This window comes from Aquila chrysaetos, chromosome 9 (assembly GCF_900496995.4).
Source record: "Aquila chrysaetos chrysaetos chromosome 9, bAquChr1.4, whole genome shotgun sequence".
NCBI classification, from domain to species: domain Eukaryota; kingdom Metazoa; phylum Chordata; class Aves; order Accipitriformes; family Accipitridae; genus Aquila; species Aquila chrysaetos.
Genome location: NC_044012.1, coordinates 39,474,948 through 39,501,872, shown reverse-complemented (window position 1 = coordinate 39,501,872; position 26,925 = coordinate 39,474,948). Strand labels below are relative to the sequence as shown.

The following is a 26,925-nucleotide window of genomic DNA, read 5'->3' as shown; positions in this document are numbered from 1 at the left end:
TTTCTGCTATATAGCAGTCCACATCTAGACTGTATAGCAGAGCATTAGCCTTACCGACCTAATATAACTCATTTGAGTGAAGTTTTAGCTTGCTAAAGGAGGGTTCAAGAGGTAAGATAGTAACACAACTTTCTTAAAAACAAAGAATTATGGTTGAACGATCCCTGCAATGACAGGACAAAACTCCCATCAAGACAAAACTTCATTAAGAAAACTGCGGGTTTACTTACTTGAGCTTCCTTTGTCTGTGTCTTATGACTTTTGAAGGTACCTTCGTAGTCATCCTCAATCGTGGAGCTCGCATTCAGTGCTGCGATTCGAATCTAGAATGACAGTCAAGGTGGGACAATAAATGTTACATCTACATGTGTCACAGTTTCCTTTGCAAACTGGATTTTTCTCTTTTTTTTTTTTTTTAATTTTAACTTTATTTGGTAAATGGACAATACTGAGAGATCTCTACATAAAGTTACAAGAACTGTAATGAATTTAGTCATCACTAATTGCAAACAATAAAATATCAAAACAATTCCCCCCCCAAAATCAGATGAAAAAAACAAAATTTCAAGTGTCTTGCAAGCAACAGCTTCCCTAGAACAGACGTGTGCATTACAGTGAATTTTTTCAAATTCTTACATTTATCAATAACTACAATCACTCCACAAATAAAGTTCTCATTATGCTAATTTATTCTTAGTTGGAGGGAAAGAGAAATTTTTCTATTTTATTTCTACCAAAACATCTCTAAAACCATCTCAATAAGCCCTTACCATGTTCACAGCTATTCACACTGTCTTTCTCCAGGACTAGGAGGAAGGGCCTAACACAAACATGTCTGGAAAGCAAACAGGTTTAGAATATTTATTCTGTCCATAAAGAAAGCTTTCAGAAGTAAAAGACAGGCTGGGAATAATTTAATCAATAACAATTAACTGTCCTATGTCACCACCACCCCATGCCAACAGATAAATTGCCCTACCACATAGGAACAATAACATTGAACTGAATTTTAACTAGAAACAGAGAATAAAATATGAAGTTAAGCACATCCATTACTTCAGGATGGCTTTCAAGACTCTAGTCCTGGCAGTGAGAGGGGGAATGTAAGTATTGGCAATGTAATTACAGCTATAAGGTTATTCAGTTGCTGTATAATATTTTATGAACGTACATTATATTAACAACATTACAACATGAATCCCTTTAATGACAAAAGCTAAAACCAAAAAAGCTTCTTGAATATTCTGACATTTTATGAGCATGAATCATTATAGCTTATGAGTTTATCTTCAGTTCCTTTAAAAAAAAAAAAAAAAAAAAAAAAAAAAGGGAAGTTTTCCGCACCTTTTAACTATAGCACAAACCAGAATGCTCTCTCATGTCTAGAAACCACAGCACTTAATGGATATTTACAGAACAGAAAAAGGAAAAAAATGAAGGTTATCTGTGTCAGATTGACCTTGCAGCAGGCCAGAGTGGCTAGTCAACCCATTGCTCAAAATATTGTCTGCACCTGGAAACTCCTCTGATTAAAAATGTTTTCATTACTGCTATCCCTGCTAGAACAGAACTAGTGTTTATAACAGAGTTGTCTTTTCCAACTATGCTGACCAACTTCTACAGACTACTTCTAATGCAAAAGCAAGTTATAGCTACTGCATATGCACTTAGATCTATTAAATTTATGCAAACAAAAGAACCTCAACTTTTACTAACTAGTATTTCTTCATTCTGAAGGAAGGATACTAATATTTCCAGTCTTTTTACCACTGATGAAAAGTTTGAAGGCAAAAATATACATTTATAATCTGCAAGTCATTTCTCCTCATAACTAAACCCAGAATTTATATTCTATTAACTGCCTGAAACATTATATTAGTAAAGGCAAAAAATATGAAAGAGTTCTGTGCTGCTGTTTTAGAAAAACTTCACTGCTACGTGATAAAACCTCCCCATCAATTCAAACAAAAAGATGACACATGCAAGACAGGCTAAAAAGTGTCTTTAATATTGGAGACCACATTAATAGAAGAATAAGTCCAGAATTAACCACAGCAGGAAGCAGTGGGAGTTTTGAACTATAAGCTGAATTGACTTATACATCATCGTGATTAGTTCTGCATGTAGAGAAAATAATGCTTTGACAGGAATTTCATTCATTCAGCAATGATATTTTGCTTGCCCATGCACCACTTACTTTTCTTGCTTGCAGCTAAATCAGACTGACAACTGCACAGCAATAAAGCATTTTTCTCTTTAAATCACTAAATAAACATTAATAAAACCTCAACTCTCTTTCAAGACAAGGATTCCTTGTCTACTTTGCATATGGATAAAATATACGCACAGAGAGTAAGGGTTATCTTTCAGAAATATTGAACACTGCAGGTTTTAACAGAAAGCGCAGATGCTTATGACATCTAAATAAATAAGACTGTATGATCCCAAACCAATTACATATGTAAATCAAGTGTTTTTAAGTTCACTTACAAATATGCCTATATTCAGAGATATGCTCAAGTCTTTTGCTGAATCCACATAATCTTGCTCAAGACGGCAGAGGAAGTCAACAGGAGAGAGACTACAGTCAAGAGTTTACTTCCATGGTTAGACTGCCAGTGAAACTGCAACTACAGAAAAGGTGGGGAAACAATTTTAACTCTACATTTTATTTTTACAGAAAGTTTGTAACAAATATTTAGCACCTCTCCTCTCTGGTGTTCACAAGTTGAGAGAGCATAACCGAACAGAACAATGTAACGCTTCTGAAAAAACAGGACAAGGATATTGCCTCTGCACAGCTTTTATACTGGTGTGTCAGGCAGGTGGGGGGGTTGTTTCTTTTTTTTAACCAGGCACTGTACATGGCTATAAACCTAACCGTGGACTGAGTTACAAGTGTCATAACATCTAGGAATTAAGTATGTCACTACAAGCACTTTCAGAGCAACATAGCTGCATCAATTAGGCAGGGAAAAAAAGAATTAGTCTTTAATAAAAAGTATTACAAATCGGTTTGAATTGTTTCAGTTACAAGAGTGTCTCAGCTGTAAATCTGTGGCTATGACAGGGGAGCACATCCTCAAAAGGCAACAATACCTCTTTAAAGCCTTTTGCCTTCAAAATCTTTTCTCTTTTACCTCAGTAGTTTAAAACTTAAGTAAAAATCTCAAACGTCATCTCCGGCTCCCACTGCTTGTGTGATTCTCAACTTCAGAATAAGAAACAAAGGGAGTGACTTGGGCTTTCCTGGTTTTTGTTGTTGTTGCTACACTTGGGATCCGTACACTGCAAATACACGTTCGTTTAAAAAAAACCCACTTGATTTTTGGGTTGTTTTGGTTTTTTGTTTTTAACATTGCAAAGATCGCCACCGACCGCATTTTAGCAAAAGCCGTTTTTACCGAAATACGGTCACTTTCCGCAAAGAGGAGCGGGGACGCCTCCCACGCTGCTTGCCAGGCTGCTCTTCCCGGAGAGTGGCACAAAGGGCCGGGAGCAGGCGGGGGAGGGAGGGAGGAAGCCCACGCTCCCCTCTGGCGACGACCCGCCGCCTCAGGCCGGGCTCTCGCAGCCCTCACCGGCGCCCTGCCCGGGGGCAGGGCCAAAGCCCCGGCAGCCCCTCCGGCGCCTGCCACCGGGCTGAGGCGGACGGGACACTCACCTCGCAGGGCCGCCCCCGGGATGCCGGCGCTGTTCCCGGCCGGCGGGGAGCGACCGCCGCGGGGGTCCCGGAGCGGCTCCCTCAGGCGAGCGGCGGCTCCCCGGAGACGGCAAACCTCCTCCGAGCCCCGCGGAGCCCCGCGCGCCAATAAAGACGTTGCTCATTGGCCGAGCGGCCGTTCCGCAGACAGCCAATCGGGACGCTGGGGACGGGCAGGCGCGGAGAGGCGGGCGGGCGGAGCTGCAGTTAGAGCCGGGTCTGTCAGGCGTCGAGGCCTGTGCGTGCGTGGGATGCGTGTGGAAAAGCTTCAACAAATTCCCGATGCCCTTTCCGCTGGGTGTGGAAATCATCCCGGAGTTACTGGTTTTCGCTAAAACTTGCCGTGGTGCTAGCCACGGAGATAGGAACGTGATTTTATGCCCCTGGGAGGTGGGGGGGGGGGGGGGGGGGGGGTTGTTTCTGTGTGCTGGCAGCGGGACAACGTGAGGCAGCGACCCAAGGCAGGCAGTAACCGCGATGCCTCCTGGTGGAAATAATTTTATGTAAATGCAAGGTGATCATATCGCAGCGAGCCTTGAAGAAAAGGCGTGCCATCTGCCGCCCGAGGGAGGCCGCCTGGTGCGGGCACAGCGGCAGGACAGCCTCTGAGCAGACAGGATGACAAGGGCACGCTCGGGCCTTGCTCCGTCTGTGGGATGTAACCACAGGTTTAAAGCCATCTCTTGTTACGACGGGTCACATCACACTGGTGAAGTTAAGCTTGTGCTCAGGCGTTTCACTCGATCAGCATTTAGCACTACAAGGAAGAGTCCTCTTCGTCCTGAATGTGTGAACTCTGGGGTCCCATTCCTGGGAAAAAATAAAGCCTATCTTTCCATCCTGACAAACTAAGAACAGGGTTGCTGTGAACAGCAGCACCACACTGTTGTGCTTGGAGAATAACTTCCAAAGCTACCGTGACTCTGTAATACTCTTCTGTCAGCAGTGCCCTTCAGTGTGCTTAGGGCCTCGCTGGTCCTCTTGTGCAAATACACGGAAATACTGTCCTTGCTTCAAAGGTTTGAAGCTAGGAAATGGTTACACAGCGTTCAAAATCAGGTCCTTACCTTTGAATTTGCAAACATGCCTACACAGAGTTCTCAAACAAACCAACAGAGGCCATTTCTGGGAGCAGAAATATTAGTCAATCTTAGGAGGTTAAACCTGGGAAGTTACAGAGTCAGTGCAATGGTAAAAAGATCTACCGTAGCTGACAGATACTAAATCCAGATGTGAGGCAGGCTCCTTACCGTGGAAGAGGGACAATCTGCACATAGCGTTCAAGGGAAAGGGATTTTATAACATTATTGCTGAGCCTTAGGTAAGGGTGGCGTACCTGATTTTCTCCAGCTAGGAAACACAAGCAACAGAGATGTTGCAAAGTGTTTCCTGCTTCCGCTGTTTTCTGTGTGCGTGCTCTAGGGTGGGTTTCACGGGGCTGCATAACCTCTTTGCAGGGTATGCTTCTTGAGCCCTAAAATATTGTACGAACCTACTCTAACATTAGCTCATTGGAGGAAAAATAGGCCATCTCTTCAGATCCACATTAACATAAAAAGCATATTCAGCACCAGCAGTCTATGAAGGAAAACAGCCAGCCGCAAGCTCATAGGACTCTCTGAATCTCATTGTGCTGACAAGCCCCAGCACCAAAAAAGTTATCAATTGGCCCAGACCAAGGTGCAAACAATTCATAACCAAATCATCAATCCTTTGATTAATATTTTAACTGCTCTTATAAAAGAAAGCTCAAAGTCCATGAACCATATCATTTTCAAGATGGTCCTTGACCCAGCACTTCCGCCATGATTGTGCATTATTCTAGGATGTTTTGTCAGATAACGCCAGAAGGCAGACACAACATGGAAATGGGTGGGAAAGTCACGCTGAGGAGCCATTTTATTCAGACATCTTTGCGTGGCATACTTTTTTCCAAGCTTTCCCTTTCCTTCCTTATCTCTTCCTGCTCAGCGCTGCAATGCCGGGAAAGTCACTCCCAGGTGTCACGAATGAGATTTTGTTACATGGCTTTGGTTTAGCAGCAATTTAGGATTTATTAACATTTTTGAGATAGATCACAAGATTAGGCTGTATAATTTTAACAGTACTTAATCATCAGCCAATTTAACAGAGTGACTGGATGGAATTTGTTACAATTAAATTTGCGACTTAGTTAAAGATTAGAAAATGGCAAGGATCACCCGAAACTGACAGAAGTGTTGCACACAGACAGAGGTTAAATCAAATCACACACACAGAGACAGATAAAACAGTTCTGAACCACACAGACACACAAAATGGTTTTGAACCAAACCACACAGAGACAAATAGTTCTGAACCAAAACCACAAATGCACACACACAGATAAAACAGTTCTGAATCAAATTTTACCTACATACACACACACACACACACACAGAGGTTAACCTATGATTAAAATTTCCCTTTCATGAGTTTCATTAATTACTCGCTTTTATGTGCCAGCATTCAACAGATGGTCAGCGAACCTCACAAAATCAAGCCTTTAAGTCCCCATGAAATCTACCCAGAGAGGCGTCCCAGCTCAGGGGGAGATACTGGGTCACACAGCCCACTGGGGTCTCAGAGAGCTCAAAAGGTCTCACCTGGGATCGCTATTTATAGGGTCTCGAGATGATTGGCTTCGGTCAATATTTTACATTCTGGCCACAATTTGTGCGGAGTCATTCTGATACAAAATTCAGGCAGCAAATGGCCCAGGTGTGGCCAGGGGGTGCCTGGCCACCCCAGCCCCAGGCTTCTGCACTTGTAATCACGATAACAGCAGAATGGGAGGTTTTCCCAAAGCCTGCACAGCTTATCCTGAGATGTGAGAGTGGCCCCGGGGGGTCTGCACCACCACACCAGCCGAGGGCGAGGGGAAGGCACAGAGCCTGCAGTAGTGCCTAGCAGTGGCAAACTTGCCCTGAAAAAGGAGAGAGCTGGGGCACAGGGCAGAGCAGGGCTTCTCTAAAGGAAACACAGGCTTTGGCAAGAGTTTGTGCTTGTTCCTTCATGGGGTAAAAGGACCTCCAGGAAATGAGCTGCCTACAGATCAGAATTAAAGCGATATTATTTTCTGCATTTCAGAGTATTCGCCTCAAGTTGGTCAAGCCCTTTGCAACGCCAGGGCTGTCCACCCTCTTCTCTGCAACAGAGTACTCCTGAGTTACATGGGTGTCTCAGATTCAGTTCACTCACCTGTTCATCACCCGAGTTTCAAAAACTTCTGGTTGAAGAGACCTCCTGAGAAAATGCAGAGACCTGGGCAGCCATGATACCTGTCTCCAAGCACTAAGACCTACAAAACCCCAATGTTGTAAACCAATAAACTGACACTTAACAAAAGAGGCTTTGATACATTTTATTAACCAGATAAGGTGTAGTCCCCCCAGCCTGATACATGAATTTGTGTTTGGTATTATATTCCTGACAGATTTTGCAAACATAGAAGATGTTTATGCTGCACAGGGAACAACCAACTTCAAATGGTAATTAGAAGGAATATTTTCAACTATCTTGAGACCTCAAGTCATAATCAAATAAAACTCCAATCAGAATGACAAAGGAGCGCAGAAGCACCCTTCAGCCTTGCATTCCCATGTCCCAAAGGCATGCTCTCAGTTCCTCTGGGCTCCCTGTCTGCAACCTGACCAAGTCACAAAGTGGAAAGGAAACTGATAAATGTTTTCATTACCAGTGGAAGGCAAAGATGACATTACACATAAAAAGTACCGTGCTTCTGTTTTAATAAAATGCCATGTGTATTCCAGTTATAAAGCAAGGGAGTATATGGGTCCTAAAAACCCAAAACACTTCTCTGCAGGGACAGTGAGCTGAAAACACCAGCCACAGAACACAGTGAGATGCTCTGTCGTCCCAAAACTCCCTGTAACAGCAGGGTGAGGAAAAGTATTTTGAACAATTGGGCAGATAACAGGAATTAAAGCTGGCAGTAGCAGAATCTTCAAAATATTTTCCTGTGGCACAGCGCAATTCTTCACAAGCAACTCCCTCCTCTACACGCTGCCATCAGCACACAAACATTCAGCTGTGAAAATCTTGCAGACAAATAAAAGTTTGTAGGAGCAGCCACCAGGGGTGGCAATGGTAGAGCACAGAGCACAAGATCTGACATAAGCCTTAAATAAAAAATTATATAAATGCATAAACTTCCCTTCCGATAATCACATCCCTTTCCAGAAAGGCCTCTTAGGGAGCCTGAAAAGAGAAGAATTTGACTTAGCCAGCCTGGGACCCTTCTGCTGCCACAGAGAGCATCTTTCTGCCTTGCAAAGTACGAGGCAATCTGGATGAACCCAAGAACCTCTCTGGTCCTCAATAAAGCCAAATATGTTCTGGAATTAAACTTTTCACTGCTATGAGAGCTTTTTCTAGACCCACATATGGCCATTTACCAGACTGCAATGGCTTAGCCATAGGCACCGGGAGAGCCTTTGGGCTATGAGACAGGCTTGAGACAAAGACCTTGAACTATTTTAGTAAAATCAGTATAGCTGATTGCCCCACTCTTCAGCTTGGTGTGCACGGGATGAAAAGACAAAAGTGAATCGTACAGGTGAAGGTGCAGAGCTACACAGATTTGATCATAAGAGGAAACAAGTAGATAGACGGAGCTGGTCATCTCTGGGTCGTCTTCATCATTGCTTTGTTCCAACTGGCCGCTCAAGGGATCACAGGAACGTCATGACTGTTCTGTTCTTGCCAATCTGCCAGGGCTCCAGTGGGTAAAAGCGGATGACAATCCTTTTTTGGGTATAAAAGCAAAAATGCAGTGGACAGGAAACATTATTTTACAACTACGATAAATATTATGCCCAGTTTGCAACAAGGTAGAAAATCTGCACTAAGCTCTCGCTGGCTCACACTTCACGGTGTTAATTTAACAGAAGCAAAAATGAGCTGTGTACGGGCAGGGTACAAACAGGTGCCAGATTCCATCCACGCAAACTGAAAAGCAGACTGAATTTCAACACTGTTTGTACGAGATACACTTCTGAAGGACCCAAGCAGCTTGTAATCCTGTCGGCCATCTACCCTGACAGCATGCAAGGGGCAGGGAAATGCTATTACTCTCCTTGGGGAGACGGGGAAGAGGGGCAGAGAGGGACATGGCTTACCTTCAGGAACAGCCCTGTTCCAGCATTTGGCATGGTGACCCCACAGCGAAGCTCCACCAATTCCCACGGGGTTCTGCACCAATTACACCAACTGGAACTACTCACCTTCAGAGAACGGTACTTCCCAGACTGTTTCAACAAGCGCAAAGCAGTCCGTGGTTTTACCTGGACCTAAACAGCCTGCCTTGGGCTTCGGCAGCCAAGAGCACTTAACGTTTGCAATCTAGTCTTGGCTCCTCACGGAGGACGTGGGAACCTACACCATCGTCACCATCATCATCCCTTTGACCATCTTCCTGTACTTTTCTTCGCTGTGTTTCCTACCCACCACAGAAACCTGACGAAGAGGCGGTCTCCCCCTCCCTGCCCCCGGGGGCAGGCACGCTGTCCTTGCCCCCCTGAGGGCGCAGGAGGTGCCGAGGCAGAGGACCCCCCCCCTCCCTCCCCGCCGCCCCGGGGCCGGGCCCGCACTCACCGCTCGGGGCCGAGGCCCAGCTTCGCCGTCAGGACGTCAAAGAAGCGTGCGCTGTGCCGCTGGTTCTGCTCCGCCGAGCCCACCACGCCGATGGAGGAGACGAATAGCTGGGCGCAGGGTTCGGCCGAGCCCGCCAGCACCATGGGCAGCCCGCTCCGCACCGTCACGTTCACCCGCTGCCGGCAACGGGCCGCCGTCAGTCACCGCCGCCCCGGCTCCCCGGGCCCCCCCCCCCCCGGCCCCCCCCCCCCCCCAACTCACCTCGGCCGGTTTGCCCAAGATGTCGGCGGCGGCGGCGCACAGCTCCTGGGCCAGCCCCGGCGGCAGCCGGCCGGCCGGCAGGCTGGTCTCCAGCTCCAGGAACGGCATGGCGCCTCGACCCGGAGCAGCGCAGCCGCGAACCGCCTCTGCCCGCCCGGCCCGGCCCCCGCCTCGCCCCCGGAGCGGCCCGGGCAGCGGAGCCCCGGCGGGGGCGGGAACGGGAACGGGAACCGGCAGCGGGGGCCTTGCGCCATGCCCACAGCTCCCGGGACCGCCGGCAGGAACGCGACGAGCATCTCGCCCTTCCACCCGCCTCTCGCCTCGCACCGGCCCCAGGCGGGGCTTCGGCTTTTCTCTGTTTTACCCCAGTTCGCACCAGCTGGCTTTCGGGCCTTTTGCTTTTTACGGTGTGCGTTGGCGGGACGTGGACGGGAGACTGCGAGGGCAAAATGGGTCATCTCACTGAACGTTAGGGTAAGATGAGCTTTGCGATGGCCCTTACTGCCGGTGGGAAGTCATTTTTGGTCACCGCGACGGATGCTTCCGCGCCTGTCTGTGCAGGGAGGGTTAAGAATGGAAGAGCAGTGATCTCTCGGACCAACCAGCACTACAAGAAATTAAAAGGCAAGCAGAGAGGTTTATTGTTTTATCCAGTATATATAATTACCAAACTAGCCTCTGCAATCAGGACTTTGAGCTCCGAAGTTGATAAAAGTCACCCCAGCAGGCTGGCTCGCAGGGACGGTCTGATCTACAGATCAGAGGTGTCTAATCTAGAGATCAGAGGTTTCTCAGAAGCTGAACTACTGTCCACTGAAGGTTACACGTGCTCATTTACAGCAAAAGGTTATGAACCCGCTAGATTAAAAGGTCATCTCATTTAAGAAACAGCACCGTTGTGAAAATTTGCCCTGTATAATGTGACATTTTGGTTTTCTACAGTTCTAGACAATCCTAATGAAAACTGATGGAATTGCTCATTTTTTTGATGGGGTAATTGCTTGGCCTTCACTTCTGCTAATGACAATACTGACATGAGGAGCAGTGTGTATCAACCAGCCAGCAATAAGGCTGGAAAAAGATTTCTAGGAGAGAGCTTGTGAAGACAGAGACCCAACCGGAGAGGGGACTGGGCACGGCAGGCTGGCAGGGGGTGGCTGCTTGCAGTGGTAAGCGGTAATACAGACGCTCCCTTCAAATCCAGGAAAGCAGCAGAAGAAATAACCCAGGAAAACTGTTAGATTCCAGGGTTAATTTACAGAAAGATATCATCTTGTAAAGAGAACAGATGATCCCGAGTTTGTCACCGGAATGAAGGCAGTGGGGGTATTCAGCCACCTTGCAAACCCCGGGTGCAAGCCCACCACTGCCTGATTGCTGGGAGCCATTGCCTCCAAGTAAGATGCCATTTAGGATCCATTTTTCTACTTCTCTTTCATTCCTTCAAATACTAAAAATCTCTTCCAATTCCAAGGCCAAAACCCCCCACATGACAAGAAGCCAGCATATCAGGCGGCCTCCAAAAGGAAAAGAGAAGATTCAAGTATCAGATCTCAGCAATTACAACAGGACACGGGGCTGTCGCGAACATCTTTAATGATACGCGTTGTCCTTCGCTCTTGATCGTTCACCATGTGAATGGCAGATTGTTCACGGCCTCCCAGATTTTTTAAACTAAAGACATTTGTTTTATTGCTTCTGTCTTGGAGAGGGCGATTAAAATGCTTGTAGGGGGATGAACATACAACCAAGAGAAGACAGCACAGCAGCAAGTGCTCTCAAACATGCTCAGCCTTTGGAAAATCATGGTAGCTTTTTTCCCTCCTGCAGACATTTGCATGTGTCATCACCCACTTAGCAATTCCACTCTCAAAATTATCAAAAGAATCAACCACTTCCCATTTAAAATTTAACTCAGTTGTAGACAATATTTTGTGAATAAAACATCAGTAAAAACATACTATTCAGCTAATGTTTAGGAAGAAAAGAAGGGTGGGAATAAACATGTGCCTGTTTGTAATATTTTTGGTTCATGAAAAGAGAGGGCCTTCAGTTAGGTCTCTTCTCTTTGTAGAGAACATAATTACAAAACAAAATTTCCTGCTAATGCAAGCTGAAGTATATAATAGAGTCCTCTTTCCAAACAGGGAATTTAAAGATCTCCCTAGGCTCTGGACTAAATCAGTAGTACCTAGAACTGAAACCTTAGTGAAAACCATCACCAGAACACATCTGGTTTTAGAGAACTTAACAGCAGAAACATCACTAGCCAAGACATCGTAGTACTGGAAAGAAAAGAAGCTATTTGATTAGCAAGAGAAGCTATTCCTGAATTATTTACTCATTTTGTCTTATTCTTTCCAGGAAGAGTTCTTGGGCAAGGATTTCAGGGTAAGGTTCAAGGGCAACAACTATTTATGAGTGGAAATATGCAGAGATATATAACCCACCAGTTTCTGCATCCTTTACAATTTGCTATTTTCAACTGAAGAAACTAGAAATGGTTGGATTCTCTCAGTTTTACCTCATAAATTGTGCTGCAGTACAAAAGGGGTTTGTATTTGAGCTACAGCTAACCAGAAATAAACACAGCCAAGGAAGAGCCCAAAAGCTCCAAAACAACTCTTGCCCTTTTATTGTGATGCATATGTTGCTCAATGCACAAAATCTCTCTTATTACTTCAGCTGCACAGGGTGACTTACTTGGTGAACTTCCATCCAAAACAGTCTCAGAAAAGCACATCTAGATTTATTCCCCCTCTGCATTTTCTAGGAGAAATGTGGATTGCTATTACAAAAAAACCCAATTTGATTGCTGTTATATTCTCTTTCAAGAAATCACTGTGAATGCATTCTTTCAGTGTATTCCCTATATAACATCAACAGAGTAGGTAGGCAGTTATTCGAAGGCTGTGGCCACCCTCAGCTTTTTGAAGTTGCTTGGTCTTTACCGCATGAATCTCCAAGATCAGCTCCTGCCATATGTGTACTGGCAGACTGAGCACCAACGAAACCCAGGCTTTCAGAAATTGAGAGTAGTGGTTAGACTGAAGAATTACGAAGATTCACAGTTGTAGATGAATATGAAGAAACTTTTCACAGGAACCTAAAGGCAAATAGAAGAAGTGTGGAATGTACATTGACAGCCAAGCAAGATACCTCAGCAATAAGAAATTTAAAAGAAAAACTAAAAATTCAGTGTCTTTTTTTCACTTTTGAGACTGCCTGTAGTTTTGTGCTGTACTTGTCTATGCAGACATGTGCTGGGAAAATGAGGATCAGGCACATTTTGCAGTGCTTGTCACTTGAGAAGGAGCTGCAAATGTTAAAAACACATGAAAACAATGATCCTCATCCTATACAGTTCTCTTAATGTTCCCAGTTTGTAGGCTGGCTCCAATTTTGTCAGGAAATACCATTCGTGTCTCTACCATCTCTGAGAAGACTGACGCTGAAATAAAACCCAGATGCACATGTTAAGTGACCTGTAGGGCCTCAGCCTTCTGTATAAAATTAATGTTTCAGGTCTTAAACCTTCCCCAGCTACCACCCCCAAAGATACAGGAAAGGCCTGGCAGGGGGGTGGGGGGGGAAACACCCTGCAATTTTGCAATTTCTGTGTTAGAATTACAGTGCTCTTTCCAGTTACACGTAGAACTGGAGGTCAGAGAAGAAATTAAAAAAAAAGGGCAGGAAAAATGTAAGATAGGTTAATTCATTTCAACATCTTCATCAACATAGGTGCCAGATGCTCTTTCAGCTGTGGATCAATTTGAATGTTGCTCAGTTCTTTGATATTGAGGATCATCTCATGGGCTTGGAAGAAAAGCTCCTTCCCCACAGCATCCTCCACCCGCCTGCGCCACTCCATCAGCCTAGGTCTGTCTTCAAAGATGTCACAACCAACTCCAACAGGCTGCAGAAAGGGGGAGAGAGCAACAGTGAGGCATCTTGGTTTCACCAAGACAACAGGCACCAAAAGTCTACCTGCAGGTACAGGTAGAGGAAAACAAAAATGAAGAAGAGCTCATAAAGGAGCACTAGGAAGGAGGAAAAAATCCTCTGGTCGGGTGTATCTATCTGGGGGACACAGAAGCTAGCCTATATTTAAAGGGCACTTACAAGTCAATTCCTGAGTGCCAGAACAGCTGTTAGGAGCAGCAGAGATGACTACGGCTTCCTGGGAGTGATTTTCAGCTACAGCATTGATGGAGGGCTGACAGTTCTAGGGACAACTGCACAGTCCACAGTACGGAGTGCTATATTATATAGCAAAACCACAACACAAAATGCTAAGCGTTTAATTGAACTGATGTCTTAATTGACATAATCTATCCCCCTTCTACTTTCTGCCTGTGCCACTCTCTGGAACACACTGCTGTAGAGAAGCAGAACTGCTATTTTTCAGTCTCTGGGATATAGAACTGGGAGAAAGAATCACTTCTGGGCTGCAGGATCCAGGCCCTGACAGTCTGGCAGAGAACAACCAGTTTGTAATGGACTTAATTTCATTGCCTCCATCTGAGATTCAGTCTTGCATCGTCCAGACATGGCATGGGCAAGTACCATCTGAAGAAGAATATTCTTGTATGATAAAAATATTCCTGTATCATTTTCTTATTTCATCAGACCTGTCTGCTATTGCTTCTCACTTTTATATATTACCTCCATCTCTGGAGGTTAAAAATAAAGTCACAATAAAGGATGAAGGAGAAGTATTGTTAGAGAAAAGAAACAAAAGGGATCTGTTGCCGCCAGCTTTTTTATTTTTTAACTGGTTTTCTGAACCCACTCCCATATTCTCCTCATTGTCTTAGGCTAGTTCTGTTGAGATATGCCCTTACTCCTCTTTCTAGTGAAGTGTTACCACATGCTGCACCCCTCCCTGCCCAGCAGCATCTGTTTTCCCTTGTGCTGAGACTTCCTTACAACCCTCCAGCACTCACTTGCATCAGCTCCACAATGGCCACAAGGTCTGCCAGAGAGATCTCGCTCCCGATGATAAAAGCCTTGTCCTGCAGAAACCTCTCCTCAAATTGCTTCAGGGAAGTGGACAGCCCCTCCATAACCTCCTGGAGCTTCTCAGAGGGCAGTGGCTGCCCTGTGAAGAGGGGAATCAGCACCTGAGGAGAGAAGAGACTTAAGAGTACAGTCATCCATCTTCTCATGGATCTGGTGGGAATCATTTACATTATTACATTACACCCCATGAACTACTCATGATCATCAGTGATCCTGCAGCAAAGCTGCAGGAGGGGATCATGCTAGAGCTTCACAGGCTGCTACAGTTCCAAGTAGCTCATGGACAGAGAGCACAGAAGCAGTCCTAAGCAGCTGATCTGCCCTGACAGTAACCTCCAGCTAAGGGGCAGCAACGTGGAGAACGAAATCAAGGATTCATCTTGTTTTGTGCCTGGCAGTTGTGCCCTCCCGCTCCACCTTGGTGGGTTACAAAACGGGCAACAGCTCCAGGGAAGACAAATGTCTGCCACAGTCACCCCTGCTATGTCCTCTGTTTCAACAGCCTGCCAAGACGGCTCGGCAGGCTGCCTGCCCACCAGCCACCCGTGCTATCCACCCTGTTGTGTAACTGGGTGCTGGAGGCAAGCAGACAGGCAGGCAGCTGCCTGTCCTGCAGCGTGATGGAAAGGAGGGCACAGTGGTGGCTGTGGCAGGGAGCGTAGGAGGGACTGGAATGCATCAACACTGGCTGGAGAGGCAGGAAATGTGTGACGGTAGCCAGTGAGGCTGGGAGTGGGCAAGTACCATTTTTACACCAGCCTTTCTGTGGCCTCCCAAGCATCATTTTTTAAATCACTAGAAATTTTTTCCAGAGCAATCATATAAGCACGGTCCTTGTCTCCACGGACTTGCTGGCACAGGAGGTAGTTGCCTTTCTGTGAGACTTGTCACCATTCACAGAGGCGTATGCACCATCAGAGCCCGCAGTGCTTCACAACTACGCTGCCTCCACCCACCACAACTAAAGAAATACAGTTTATTTAGAGAAGCAAAATTAAAGATATAAATTTCCATCAGTGGGAACGGACTGGATATTTACTTACTGCTAGCATATTCAACAATTCAAATTGGGATTGCTTAATCCAAGCCAGGATTTTTGCCAAATACATGTGGAATCTATTTAATCAGAAAATTCATGGCCAGTTCTCTTCCTAAGTGGTTCCAATTACGCATGATGGGGTCGCCGGGTATAATCACTTGAAACAGCATCTTCATTCTTTTCTGTATCTCAGGGCAGTCCACCTTCTCCCATGTCTAGCTAATATGCCTTCTGTTACATGGTGGCTTTCTATACTTCCCTATTTTCAGTTATTCTGAGGACCTTTTCTGTATCTGGGTTATCTAAGCAGCAGCAGCAATGAGTTGGATTTCTTTCCCTTGGAGCACTGCAATAACAGCCTGCAGAGACTGGAAGAAACTGCTTCTTGTATGAATCTGACTCATATTTGAATTGCTTCTCTGTGCCCTCTAGCCAAAAATTCAAATGTCAATAAATCAAAAAAGCTAAATGAGTCCTGATATGCTTTGTAAGGCACAAACAAGGACAAACTTTACACAGGAAGAGTGAAGTTCTTACCTGCTTACTGGCAACCCTGATTTCATCTGAAGTTCCACACTACAGCTGTACTTGCAGGGCTATATTTGCACCTGGGTCTCTCCAAGAATAGTTGCATTAACAGTCTGGTGAGTTGGCTTGAAATAGGGGTCCAGCAAAATCATCTGATACTAAATGATTTTCTGCTGCAGGGTGATTCTGGTAATTTTGCCTAAATGTAAATTGATCTGACCACACTGAATAAAGAAATTCTGCCATTCTCTCTGTGTCTCTATTCTGTCTATCCCTGAGCCTATTTCAGAGAAGTACCTAAGTGTGCTGGAAGCAGAAGGCTCCTTCTGGATTTCCACCCTGATGGGGCCACAGGGACTTGCTGTATGAAGAACACAAGCCTTTCCAGCAATGAAGCACATGCTTGCCAAAGAAGCAAAACTTCTGTCTATGTGCACACTCTGCACAGCTGTGCAGTGAGGGGGAGGCCCTTGGAGGCAATATCCAATCTGTTATATATTTGTTCACAAATCCAGGCAATGGAAGTCTGTTGGGCTTTGAGACCCTCTGTACCAGACCTACTTTAAGGAAAAAAACAAAATGACCAAAGCTGCTTTTGCCAGATCCTGACATTGAGCAATTAGGAACAGCTCCCTCTCTGACAGCTCCTCTCAGCTAGGAATGGCCTAGGTTTGTTGTTTCAGCATGACAAACTCTCTGTGAACTGGGGCTGTTCAAATGCTTAATATTCTGCCAGGAAAACATCACTTTATTTGCATTTTAATATTGAGTCTCCTTACCTTGATCCACATGGTCTTAGGAGCATTAGCCCGGATGTTAGCATGATGCCATGAGAGGTATTCATCTACCTGGGCCCGTTTTTGTATGTCTGATGGGTACCAGTGGTCGGGAGTTTTGTACTTTCGACTCAGATACAGCAGAATGGCAGTGCTGCTCAGACATTAATAAGAGACAAGAAAGTGGTCAGGGAGTTATGATGCAGAAGGCTTTTGCCTAAGCTCTCTCTTTCCTGCCCCTTCTGAACTTGCTGCTTCCACTAAAAAGCATTCCAATCAGGATTTCCAATGGAGACTAGGGACCATATATAGGCATCTAATTCATGTTGACATCAGAGATGGCACTTCATCACCTCAGTTCCCGTGAAAACTTTAACCTGCTGGAAAATCACAGCACTGTTCTATGGTGCAGAGTACTGCTGGACAGTAGTGGGGTAAACAAAAAATAAACCTCCATAATCATCTATCAGCAATGTTAACCTCACTTGTTCCTCGACTGTTCTGACCCATGTCTGCGAGACCTGCGCATGTTTATGTGCCTGTGTACTAAATGGAACTCCCTAATGGGTTATGTTGCCTTTTCATCAGATCTGCCTCTAGCCTGCAGCTTCCACTGAAGTCAGTGGAAGTCCCAAGAAGGAGAGCCTACAGAATCTTTTTGTGTTTGTCCAGATGTTTATACTTTCACTAACTGGCAGGAGAAGTCAGATGGAAAAATATCTTAGTCATCTGGAACAATATGTAGGCTGTTAATACAAAAAGAGATGCTACAGAAAATCCTGTGCAGACAAAACAGAAGAAAATGCAGACCCTCCTACTACGCTGATACTACTATAGTTCAATGATGTCAGTATTATGACACCATTAACCAGTCTCCATATTAATCTTATAATGTAAACCCTAAATTTTATCAAGCAGGTGTTCACTTGGCCTTTATGACTTATTCAGATAAACAGAATTTTTTCCTAGGGTAAAAAGGATTTTTATAAGCTTTAAACATTTCCCAGAAATGTTTACAATCCCATTTTGAAGTAAGTGCATTCAGGGTAAGATCAAGAAGTTAAGTCAGCTGATTTGTTTACATTCTGAAAGATAATTCAAACAGAAAATGGAGACAGAGCAAATGAGGTTATACTATTAAAAATAAACAACCAACACGTTCATAAATTCTATGATCCTTAATCATTTAGCAGGAATGACATCTCCTAAATGCTGCACAGATTACTGGTACCCAAGGAAGTCTAAGGACTGAGTTATTACCATTCTGCTAGGGTGAAGTCTCCGTCCTTTAGTGCTGGTACTTTCTTCAAGAGGCTGACTTTGCTAGCTCCTTCACTGTTTGATGGCCCTAAGAACATGAACAGACAAATCAGAGGTTAGAAGTGTATCTGCCAGTGAATGATAAATCAAATACCTGTAGCCAACTGGACAATTGGTGAACTGTGTAAGGTTTTCCCTGTATGGTCATATTTCACAATTAAAAGGTAATGAAATTGAAGAGTCAGTGTAAAAGCTATCTGCAGAGGGAGGTCAGCTCAGGCCAGGCACGTGGCATGGAGCAGTTCACATTTCTATACAGGAATTCTATTGCTTGACTCGGGTACCAGTAATACTTGCAAAACTTAGTGAAAAAAATCACTCCCCGAGAGGCATTGACATACCACAATGAAGGTGCTGGTATTGAAAACACTATTGCAGATAACCAGGAAGAGCTGACTTGACTTGAGAACAGTGTGTCCTACGGCTTTAGAGACAGGGGGCGGGGAAGACAGAAGTTAAGGGTGAAGACAACTGAGTACCTAAAAAATACTTAATATTTGACAAGGAAGCAAGGTCTGGAAAAGCTGAGTTTGCATGCAGAGCATCCTCACGAGGGCAGACAGTTGCTACTCCTACTCCTGTTCCCACAGGCAACACCAAAACAAAGTAATCTTCCTGCAGTTTGTAAATGTGGCTGACTAGCTAGGATGGAGTCATGATGGAAAGCAACTGAAAAGCCTTGTGCCCACAGAGACCACTGCAGTGGCTAATTAATCAAAGAGAACCCAGCTGGCTTACAGACACACAGAGCAAAATCTTTTTCCTGTTTGTTTGTCTCTGAAGAGCAGAGGGAATTGAGCATTTACAAAGAAAGTAAATGCTGTCAACAGAGCTGATCCCTCAGCAGACACGCAGTTGAGGATGTTTCCAGAGTTTTTGCTGGGATGGGAAAAACATGAATGCCAGCAATACAACAGTAGGCTCATGAAATAATTCACTCTGCCACGGTGGACATTCGCTAGGGGCAGGGAAGCTCAAACACCTCTACCCTGCATTACGCCTGGCTCTGTGTTACTCCTGGCTCTGCACGTCAACCTACCTCTGTCAGGAAAATGCAGGAGGAAGACACTATCCTGTAAGAGTTTAAACTCCACAGTCCCTTGGAGTTTGGAGGCATTAACAGCTGACTATCCAATCAGGTCTTCAGTTTCCTGCTGCAGGCACTGGACTTGCCAGTCAGCAGTTAAATGCTAGGGAATTGTACAAAAGTCCAGGAACGCCTACATAAGAAAAGGTGTGAGGAGTTTGTTTGCTTTGCTTGTTTTAAGTGCTCTCTAGGAAACATGACATTCAGGGTGCAAATTCTGATCAAATCAGCATGATCAGCAGGAGATCTTGTACAAAAATCCCTTTGTTAAAAAAAAAGTAAGGGCCGTTAACTAAGGGACAGTGATCTACATTCCCAAGAACTATTTGCCCCCATTCAGGAGGCAGTGGCAATGTCTGCTTTACTGGACAAAAGTGCAGCAGGAAATAGTCTCCAAGAAATAAAACCAGCCTTTGGACTATCACATTTATTTGCAGTTGGCTTTGGGAAGAGGTGGGAGAAAGGAAGGTTGCTGCATTACAAATTACAGGCTACTTTCCCAATATTGATTTCACATACTGAGACAAATCAGGCAGAGCAAACATTACCACTCTAGCTTCTACCTTGTTTCTTCTTTGAGAAGTGCTTTTTCAAATTCTGACGTAAGTAGCTTCATCAGAGACTAAGGTTGACATTCATCTGCGGTCTGAAGGGATTCAAACCCATGTCTTCCATCTCACTGGGAAATATCTCTGCCTACCTGCAGCGATGGTGGCCTCCAGCTTAGCTGGGTAAGAGGTTCCACATGCACAGCAGAACCAGGCAGCATTGTCAGGAGAGGTAGGAAGAAAGGGCTTCTTAAGAATATGAGCCAGACAGAAAGTGCTAGTTAAGCCTAATAATTGAATTTGAATATTAAAAAAAAATCCCCGAAAATCAAGCCCCGCTTGCCAGCAGGCAAAGTATAAGGACAAGGTGCCTTACGCCCATGATTTATATAATAAAAACAGTGAAGCAAATTTGTGTAAATCTACTGTCATGCAAGGAGTTGCTCTGGGAAGCTGCTTGGTCTTGTGCTTTTAGAAGGGCTCCAAAGGCCAGCGGTCATCACACACCCAGCTCTGGTGAGATCTGTAGAGTTCAGGCGGTCCTTGGAAAAATGCAGCAGAAAGTTGCAAGTCAATAATGCTTACAACTAATGATCAGTCAATTCTCAGACCTAGCTGACTGCTTGTTCTGCTGTCTGTGTTTATTATCCAAGGTAGCGGGCAACTGAGAAACAACAATATGAGAAGTAAGCAGTGGGTCAGGGCAGCCTGAATCAGATTTCAGCCTGCTTTCATTGTGCAGCAGTCCTAGCAGGAATACTGAACATATTAGTACCCTGATGGGACTAACATGTCATTACAGCAGGTTGAACAGTAGGTCAGTGTCTGCTACACAGACTGCACCGCAGCCCAGAGATGGGACCTTATCTGCTTTGGCTCGTACAGGATCTTTGCATACATACATAAAAGACCTGTGCCGAGACCCCGCCACGGAGCTGCAAACTGATAAAAGCCTCGGTATGAACACTAACTCCAGGTTGCTTCATTGGGACCGATTGCTTATTGTATTAAAATACAGACCAATATTTGTATTTGCCGTTTAGCAGAGTTTAAGCTTGTGCCTCTCTTCCAGCAAGCAGAGCCAGCCTTTCTGTCTAGTGGTATTAGGTAGCCCATCTTTATCATTCCTGTGATGTTGACTTGACTTACAGTGCTGTTTAACATCAGTTGCATCTGGTGCAATTAGTTCTCGATGTCCCCCAAGGATATATATATACACACACTGTGTGTATTGCTGGGCTTTGAGGAGTAACTTCAATAAGCAGAGTGTACACTGTCAAAAAGCAGGGCAGGCTGCATGCAGGAGGGATTATTAAGCGTAAGTCATAGTGCAGGGAAAGACATTTACTGGTGGGTAAAAAGTGCAGTGGAAAAGATTTCACAGAAGTAGAAAGGAAAAAAAAGTTAGTCTATTTGCCAATCACGTCCCTGCTTAATCATCTCCCCAGCCAAGGATTTCCAAGTACTATGTTTTGCCTTAGGCAAAAAAATAACAATTTACTAGGAAAATGCAATATGTAAATAGGCAACAGTCATCTTATACAGTTGGATAAGTCTGAACAGCTGAGTGTTTCTGCTAAGTACACAGTTCCCAGAGCACTCCTCGGCTGTCACTGTGACTAATTTGCTAGAAATGGCTGGAGGAACATTCCTTGGGGATCCACAAAAATAGATGTGGCACAGCTATGAGTCCGCTCTGGGAATAAGAGCTGCACGGTCAAACCATTGTATTCAGGCCCCTCGGCAGCGCATGCATTTAAAATCACTCAGGTTACCCGAGGAGCTAGTCCTTCCCTCCCAATGGGCCAAGCCGAGCTTCCAGGGGCTGGGGGCAGATTCCACTCCGATGGACAAGCCTGGGCAGGCTTGACCTGTTCACCCTCCCCAGGCAGGATGGGACCCTGTCCTGAGAGGACACCAGGGTGAGACCGCAGATAAGCCTCCTCCGAGCTCTGCACCCCTGCATCCCTCTCACGAATAGGTGATGTCCCACTTCCACTAGCTCCAGCATTTTGCTAGCTTCCAGGGTTCAAGCGTGTCCTCCTTCGGCTGAGGCTGAGCCTCCCCAAACGTGGGCTGACGTTGCCTCAGCAGGGAGAGGACCCTTGCATCGCTATTCATCTGGAACAGTCCAAACCGGCTCAATACTCAATTCCCAGAGAAGCAGCAGCCCGGGGCAGGAGAGTGAAAGGAGGCGGCGGGACCCTCTTCAGGGAGCCGAGCCGGAGGGCTGACGGCCCGGCACCCCTGCAGACTTCTGCTCCTCTGTCAGGGAGGCGAAGGGGCTCCTCTGGGGGCCGTGAAAGCAACCCCCCCCCCCCCCCCCCCCCCCCCCACACACACACCACGGGCTGCGGGATCCGGGACCGGAGCGACGGGCCCTTCTGCCTTAAAGGTCGCGGCCGGGGCCCAGCGCGGCGCTCGGCCCTGCCAACGGCCGGGGGCTCAACCCGGCCCCGGCCCCTCCGACAGCCCCCGCCCGGGGATCGCGTTACAGGGCCCGGTAGCTGCCAGCGCCCCGCAGCGCGGCCTGTCCCCTCCTCGCCCGCGGGGCCGCCGCCAGGCACCCAGCACCGCCCGGGATCGGGCCCGGCCTGACAGGACGGACGCCCCGGAGGGGGCCGGTGCCCGCTGTGGGTCTCCCCCCCCCCGCCCCTTCCCCTCACCTGTGCGGGGCTGCTCCGCGCCGCTCCCCGCCGCCGGCTTCTTCCCCAGCACCGAGTCTGCCAAGAGGCAAGAGAGGGGCGCTGAGCCCGCGGCCCCCGGCGGGCTGCGAGCCGCCCCGCCGCCCGCCGCCCACCCCCGCCTGCGGGGCGGCTCGGTGGCGGGCGGGCGGGCGCGTCCGTCCCACCTTTGAAGAGCTCCACCTGCTTGAACTCGAAGGGGATGTTGTTGCTGCGGGCGAAAATGTAGATGGAGCGGCAGGGCTGCGAGAGCAAGTCCAGGTACAGCTCCAGCCCCATCCTGCCGCCGCCGCCGCCGCCCGGCCCGGTCACCCGCCGCCCGGAGCCGCCCCGCGTGGGCAGGCGGGAGGCGCCCGCCCCCGGGCTGCGGCGCTGAGGGGAGGCGGCGGCGGCGGCCTCCCCTGGTGTGAGGGGCGGGCGGTAGCGGGGCCTGCGCCTTGAGGGGGGGCTTCGGGGCAAAAGTCTCCTGCGGGGGAAGGACGGGAGAATGCCGGAGGACCCCAGGAGAGCTTTCCCTGCGGGGGCGGGGAGGCACGGCCGGAGCCGGGGAGAGGAGACGGCGGGGGGGGGGGGGAGAGACACGACAGGGTTCCCCGTCCCACACAGATGGGCAGCCGTGGTCACGCTAGGGCTGGCACTGTGCCTGTAGGGCAGCTTCGGGAAAAGAAGGTAACGCGCGAGTAATGGTAACTTAGGAGCAGTGGTAAATTACCAAGCTCAAAAGAGAGGTCGGTGCTAAGTGCTGAGGGAGCAGGGGCTGTCGTGGCTCCCCCCGGCCTGCCGCAGCCCTGGCTGACAGCACAGGGGCTCGGGAGCCCGCTCTCACCCGCGGCATCCCACCACGGCTCTCGCAAGGTAAACGCTCGGGTTTGTAACGCGGTCCTGCAGGGACGCGTCACGCCGCAAACAGGGCCCTTGCACGACGTCCTCCAAGCCAGCGTTAATCTCGCACCGCTAGATCTCAGTGTGGTTTTCAGTTCAAAAGATAATTCTTTGGTCACGTAGTCGCTGCCCGGCGCTGCGAGTGACGCCTGAATGGCAGTGAAGCATGGAGGACTTCTCTGTGGGCATTACCTCTGCATACTCACAGCGAAGTGACTTTCCTCTCCCCCTGGTATTTGTCATTTCAGATTTCCACGCAAGCGGAGGAGAACTAAAGAAGCTCAGACTGAATTCAAGCCCTTGCATGGAGCCCGCAGCGTTTCGCAGCTGTGTGATTCAGGGAAGGTGACATGCTGGTTGAGCACAGGGACTTCTGGAAGATAGAGCGGCTGAACCACTCGGAGCAAAGTCACCCCCAGTCAAACCCACCTCGGCTCAGCTGACACCTTTTTATCAGTGCTGTGCCAGAGAGCTTGCAGATCACGCACGAATCCTTGGAAAGAGCCACAGGAACCTCAGGGAGAGGGAACTGTGTAAAGGATCATTACAAAGGGTGGTGAAAAGGCTTGGATACTGAGCCAGGAGCTCGTCAACTAGATAAATTAGAAACTAGGAACACTTTCAGGTGCTTCCCTTTATACCACTTTGCCAAGACTTCAGCTCTGAGAACTCCTTAGGAATGGGGCTTACTGTTAGACCATTCAGTCTGCCAGTCTGGTGAACGAGCTGCGTCTCAAAATGAAGTATCGAGTCTGCTGTACCACGCACCTATTTTCAGAGTCATTGTTCCGATTTAGAACTGCACGATAAGAGTATTTCAGTTTCTTGGCCAGAATAGGGAGAGGGGCTGTGTACGCCCTTCAGCTCCCCTGCAGTACAGTTTACCCTCTAAAGCACCTGCACGCAGCACCAACACGCCAGAGATGAAGGCTCATAGAGTATTGTGGCAGGTGCTTGAGTTCATGTCAAACTCCTTCAGTGCAAAGAAATCTTAAATGTTAAGGGAGTGGGGAAAAAGAGCGTGAGTGTGGCTCTGCACAGGTAATAGTCCAAGAAGTCTTTGTGCTTCAAAATAGCTGCATATCCCCACTCAGAGATATCACTGAGAAGAATTTGTTGGTCTCAGCGGTGGGTAGCAAGATTAGCAGCGTGGGTTCACTGCACACAACCAAAGAGGTATTTTTCTCTGGTCATGTTATATGGCATTTGATTGCATTATTCCTGGCCCTAGGCTAGTGCTCCTAGTGCTGTATTTTCATTTGGCTCCGTCACCTCAAAGGCCATTTTTCCTGCCTGTACTTTATCACCTTTTTGGAAGTGGGAACAGCATAAATGCAGTAAGTTTTGCAGTTTCTTTCTTGTTTAGAAAAGGTCTCAGGATGTGTATCTGTTTTTCAAACATTCCTCCCATTTTATGTGTTCCAACTTCATTTTATTGTAGAAATCACAGGCTTTTACCTATTTCCAAATAGCCCCTGGCAAGAATTGAGGAAATTGACTCAGAACAGCACATTAAACTGTCACTGGAGGTATAACCTCTCTCCATATTCAGGTGAAAGGGGAGTGGACACGGAATAGACCTTGCACTGAGGAAGGCAAAACTCTTGCACAACCTGTTGGATTTTGGCAGGCAGCTCTTGGGCTTTCAACCTAGGAGCTGGAAATGGCCAAGATCAGATGACACAAATTAACAAAATGAGGGAGGTGGAGGGATAGCAAAAGGCAAAGTACGAGGACGAGATGCCTTATCTCCATGATTTATTTTAGAGCAAAAAAAGAAGGCGGATTTATCTGTTGTACAACTCTATTGCCATCCAAGGAGTTACTCTGGGGAGGTGCTTTGTCCTGCGTGCACAGAAGGGCCCCAAATACCATTGTTGACTGCACACAGCTTCATTGGGAGAGTGAACCTACAGTTCGGGTGGGCTTAGCACAGACAGAGAAGACTATAGGGAAAACAATTTAAAATCTCCTTTTATCACCATGACCACGCTGGACTGAGGCGAGTGCATTTATCGTTTGTGATGCTGGCAGCAGACGAGCACCAGACAACAAGCTCTGGACATAGTTCCAGCTTGTTTTTGAAGGCACATGTCCTTGCAAGAGCACGCAATGCGTGACACGTAAGGAACTTGTGCCTTATTCAAACAAGCAGAAAATTGGCTCAGGACTCTCTTATATGGAGCTCTTGTGCTGCAAGTACCATAAATAAGAAAAAAAAAGACACTTCATTTGCTTTGGCTCATGCAATGGTTTTGCATGCACAGCAGCCCTATCTTGAGATTCTGCAGGGAGATGTGTATCAAGAAAGTCCTGCTACCAAGCCCAGTTTGAGATCTGGCAAGATTAGCACTCTGTAGATTAGGCTCTTGGTTTTGATTATTTCTCTGCCTGCTTCTACTTGAACAGAAGCTGTGTGAAGCACTTACTGTGCTGGTAGGAAGTTTGCTCTCTACAAGAAACGGAAAAGTTTGAGGTCAGGAATCTGGAAGTTAGGCAAAGGACAAATGTGCTAACAGGAGAGAGTACAGCAAGGCTGGGCAGCTTTGGTGAGGTAGCAAAGAAGGACCTCCTATATTCTGGTGGTGCACAGAAGCCCAGCTGGTGGCTGCGGTAAGCTGCAGGTTACAGAGAAAAGGAAGTGGTTGGCGGTACAATGTAAACAGGCCATTTTCTGTAGGTTTAGCACTGCAGGCAAGCTGCTACCGCAGAGCAGCAGTGCAGTGCCTACAGGGGTGGCTGCTCAGGCACCAACCATGCAAGCACTCTCAGGGTGAGAAGCAAGCTGCTGTCACTGACTTTGCAGGCTCTCCTCAGCAAATTTACCAATAAAAAAATCAGATAGGAAGACAAATATCCCTGCCTGTGTCAGAACTGAAACTGAAAGAGTTTGGGGGCAAACCTGCTTTTTCACCACTGACATTTAAGATTTCCTGCAGGTTGGAAGAACGGAAAGGGACCAGCCTGCCTGCTTGGCTGCTTTAGCTCAGCCCACAGAGATGTGTGTTGCAAGCTGTGGTTTGTGGTGCCCTTTTGAACTAAAGGGCAGGTTTACTCAGGAAACAAAAGCAGAAGAGGCAGCTGGCTCATTCCCCAAAACCAGTAAGTCCAGCTGAAAGGATGTGTGAGACTGGTTTGAGCAGCTACTTTCACCTTTTCTGAGCACTGTAATAACTTGACTTGTATTAAGATGACTGACATCTCACAGCCAGCATACTATGCGGGCATCTCTGGGGATGGTGTAACCAGCCAGCAGAGACAAACGGACTTCCAGATACAACCAGAGCTTAACAAGGAAGGAAAAAAACAGTTCTGCAAACTGGAACCGTCCTCATGGCTTGTACCTGGAAATGGAAGGTCACAGGGACAGGCAGACAGGAAGGCAGGAGGGGCACAAAGGGACACAGGCAAGAGGTTGTGAAGGGCCACTTCCTTCCAAAT

The 26,925-nt window shown here is 46.9% G+C and overlaps 3 protein-coding genes and 1 long non-coding RNA gene across 14 annotated transcripts in view; 1 reads left to right on the top strand and 3 right to left on the bottom strand.

Annotated features, from left to right (window-relative positions):
• CABIN1 (calcineurin binding protein 1) overlaps window positions 1-3,797 on the bottom strand; it is a 124,561-nt gene extending 120,764 nt beyond the window's left edge. For 5 of the 10 annotated variants that reach the window (XM_041125734.1, XM_041125733.1, XM_041125735.1 and 2 more), the window contains exons 1-4: window positions 3,405-3,517; window positions 2,491-2,630; window positions 771-835; window positions 231-323 (exon numbers count right to left, since the gene is read on the bottom strand). In XM_041125734.1, coding sequence (XP_040981668.1) covers window positions 231-323; window positions 771-773 — 96 coding nt within the window. In that variant the 5' untranslated portion in view covers window positions 774-835; window positions 2,491-2,630; window positions 3,405-3,517. Of the gene's footprint in view, window positions 1-230; window positions 324-770; window positions 836-2,490; window positions 2,631-3,404; window positions 3,526-3,664 lie in introns of those variants that run through there. The other 5 variants (XM_030024447.2, XM_041125731.1, XR_005933134.1 and 2 more) reach the window with 4 other exon arrangements.
• Window positions 3,798-7,071: 3,274 nt separating this feature from the next.
• DDT (D-dopachrome tautomerase) lies at window positions 7,072-9,830 on the bottom strand. Of its 2 annotated transcripts, XM_041125910.1 has the most exons (4): window positions 9,599-9,830; window positions 9,338-9,513; window positions 8,863-8,935; window positions 7,072-8,488 (listed from the first exon to the last, which is right to left on the bottom strand). In XM_041125910.1, exons 1-4 carry the CDS (start codon window positions 9,704-9,706, stop codon window positions 8,408-8,410), a joined length of 438 nt encoding a protein of 145 aa, XP_040981844.1. In that variant the 5' UTR covers window positions 9,707-9,830; the 3' UTR covers window positions 7,072-8,407. The 2 variants fall into 2 exon arrangements, with proteins under 2 accessions (XP_040981844.1, XP_029881113.1); XM_030025253.2 differs by lacking the exon at window positions 8,863-8,935 and having other exon boundaries at window positions 9,599-9,810.
• Window positions 9,831-12,210: 2,380 nt separating this feature from the next.
• Window positions 12,211-22,954, bottom strand: LOC115345810 (glutathione S-transferase theta-1). Its single transcript, XM_030025252.2, has 6 exons — window positions 22,770-22,954; window positions 22,585-22,641; window positions 18,224-18,311; window positions 16,967-17,117; window positions 14,545-14,721; window positions 12,211-13,514 (listed from the first exon to the last, which is right to left on the bottom strand). The coding sequence occupies exons 1-6, from the start codon at window positions 22,879-22,881 to the stop codon at window positions 13,314-13,316; spliced, it is 786 nt and encodes a 261-aa protein (XP_029881112.1). The 5' UTR covers window positions 22,882-22,954; the 3' UTR covers window positions 12,211-13,313.
• On the top strand, window positions 22,756-24,244 carry LOC121233527. The gene is made up of 2 exons (XR_005933164.1): window positions 22,756-22,863; window positions 23,733-24,244. It is a non-coding gene; the product is annotated as an uncharacterized LOC121233527 (long non-coding RNA).
• Window positions 24,245-26,925: the final 2,681 nt, after the last annotated feature.

Excerpts from the sequence above, each read along its gene's own strand:
- DDT (XM_041125910.1), bottom strand. The coding sequence starts at position 9,706 with ATGCCGTTCCTGGAGCTGGAGACCAGCCTGCCGGCCGGCCGGCTGCCG. Across the intron at positions 9,514-9,598 it reads TCTTGGGCAAACCGGCCGAG|CGGGTGAACGTGACGGTGCG; the intron begins GTGAGTTGGGGG and ends CGTTGCCGGCAG. Across the intron at positions 8,936-9,337 it reads CTGGGCCTCGGCCCCGAGCG|AACCCCGTGGGAATTGGTGG; the intron begins GTGAGTGCGGGC and ends TAATTGGTGCAG.
- LOC115345810 (XM_030025252.2), bottom strand. The coding sequence starts at position 22,881 with ATGGGGCTGGAGCTGTACCTGGACTTGCTCTCGCAGCCCTGCCGCTCC. Across the intron at positions 18,312-22,584 it reads CGCGGAGCAGCCCCGCACAG|GGCCATCAAACAGTGAAGGA; the intron begins GTGAGGGGAAGG and ends TCATGTTCTTAG. Across the intron at positions 13,515-14,544 it reads CCATTGTGGAGCTGATGCAA|CCTGTTGGAGTTGGTTGTGA; the intron begins GTGAGTGCTGGA and ends CCCTTTCTGCAG.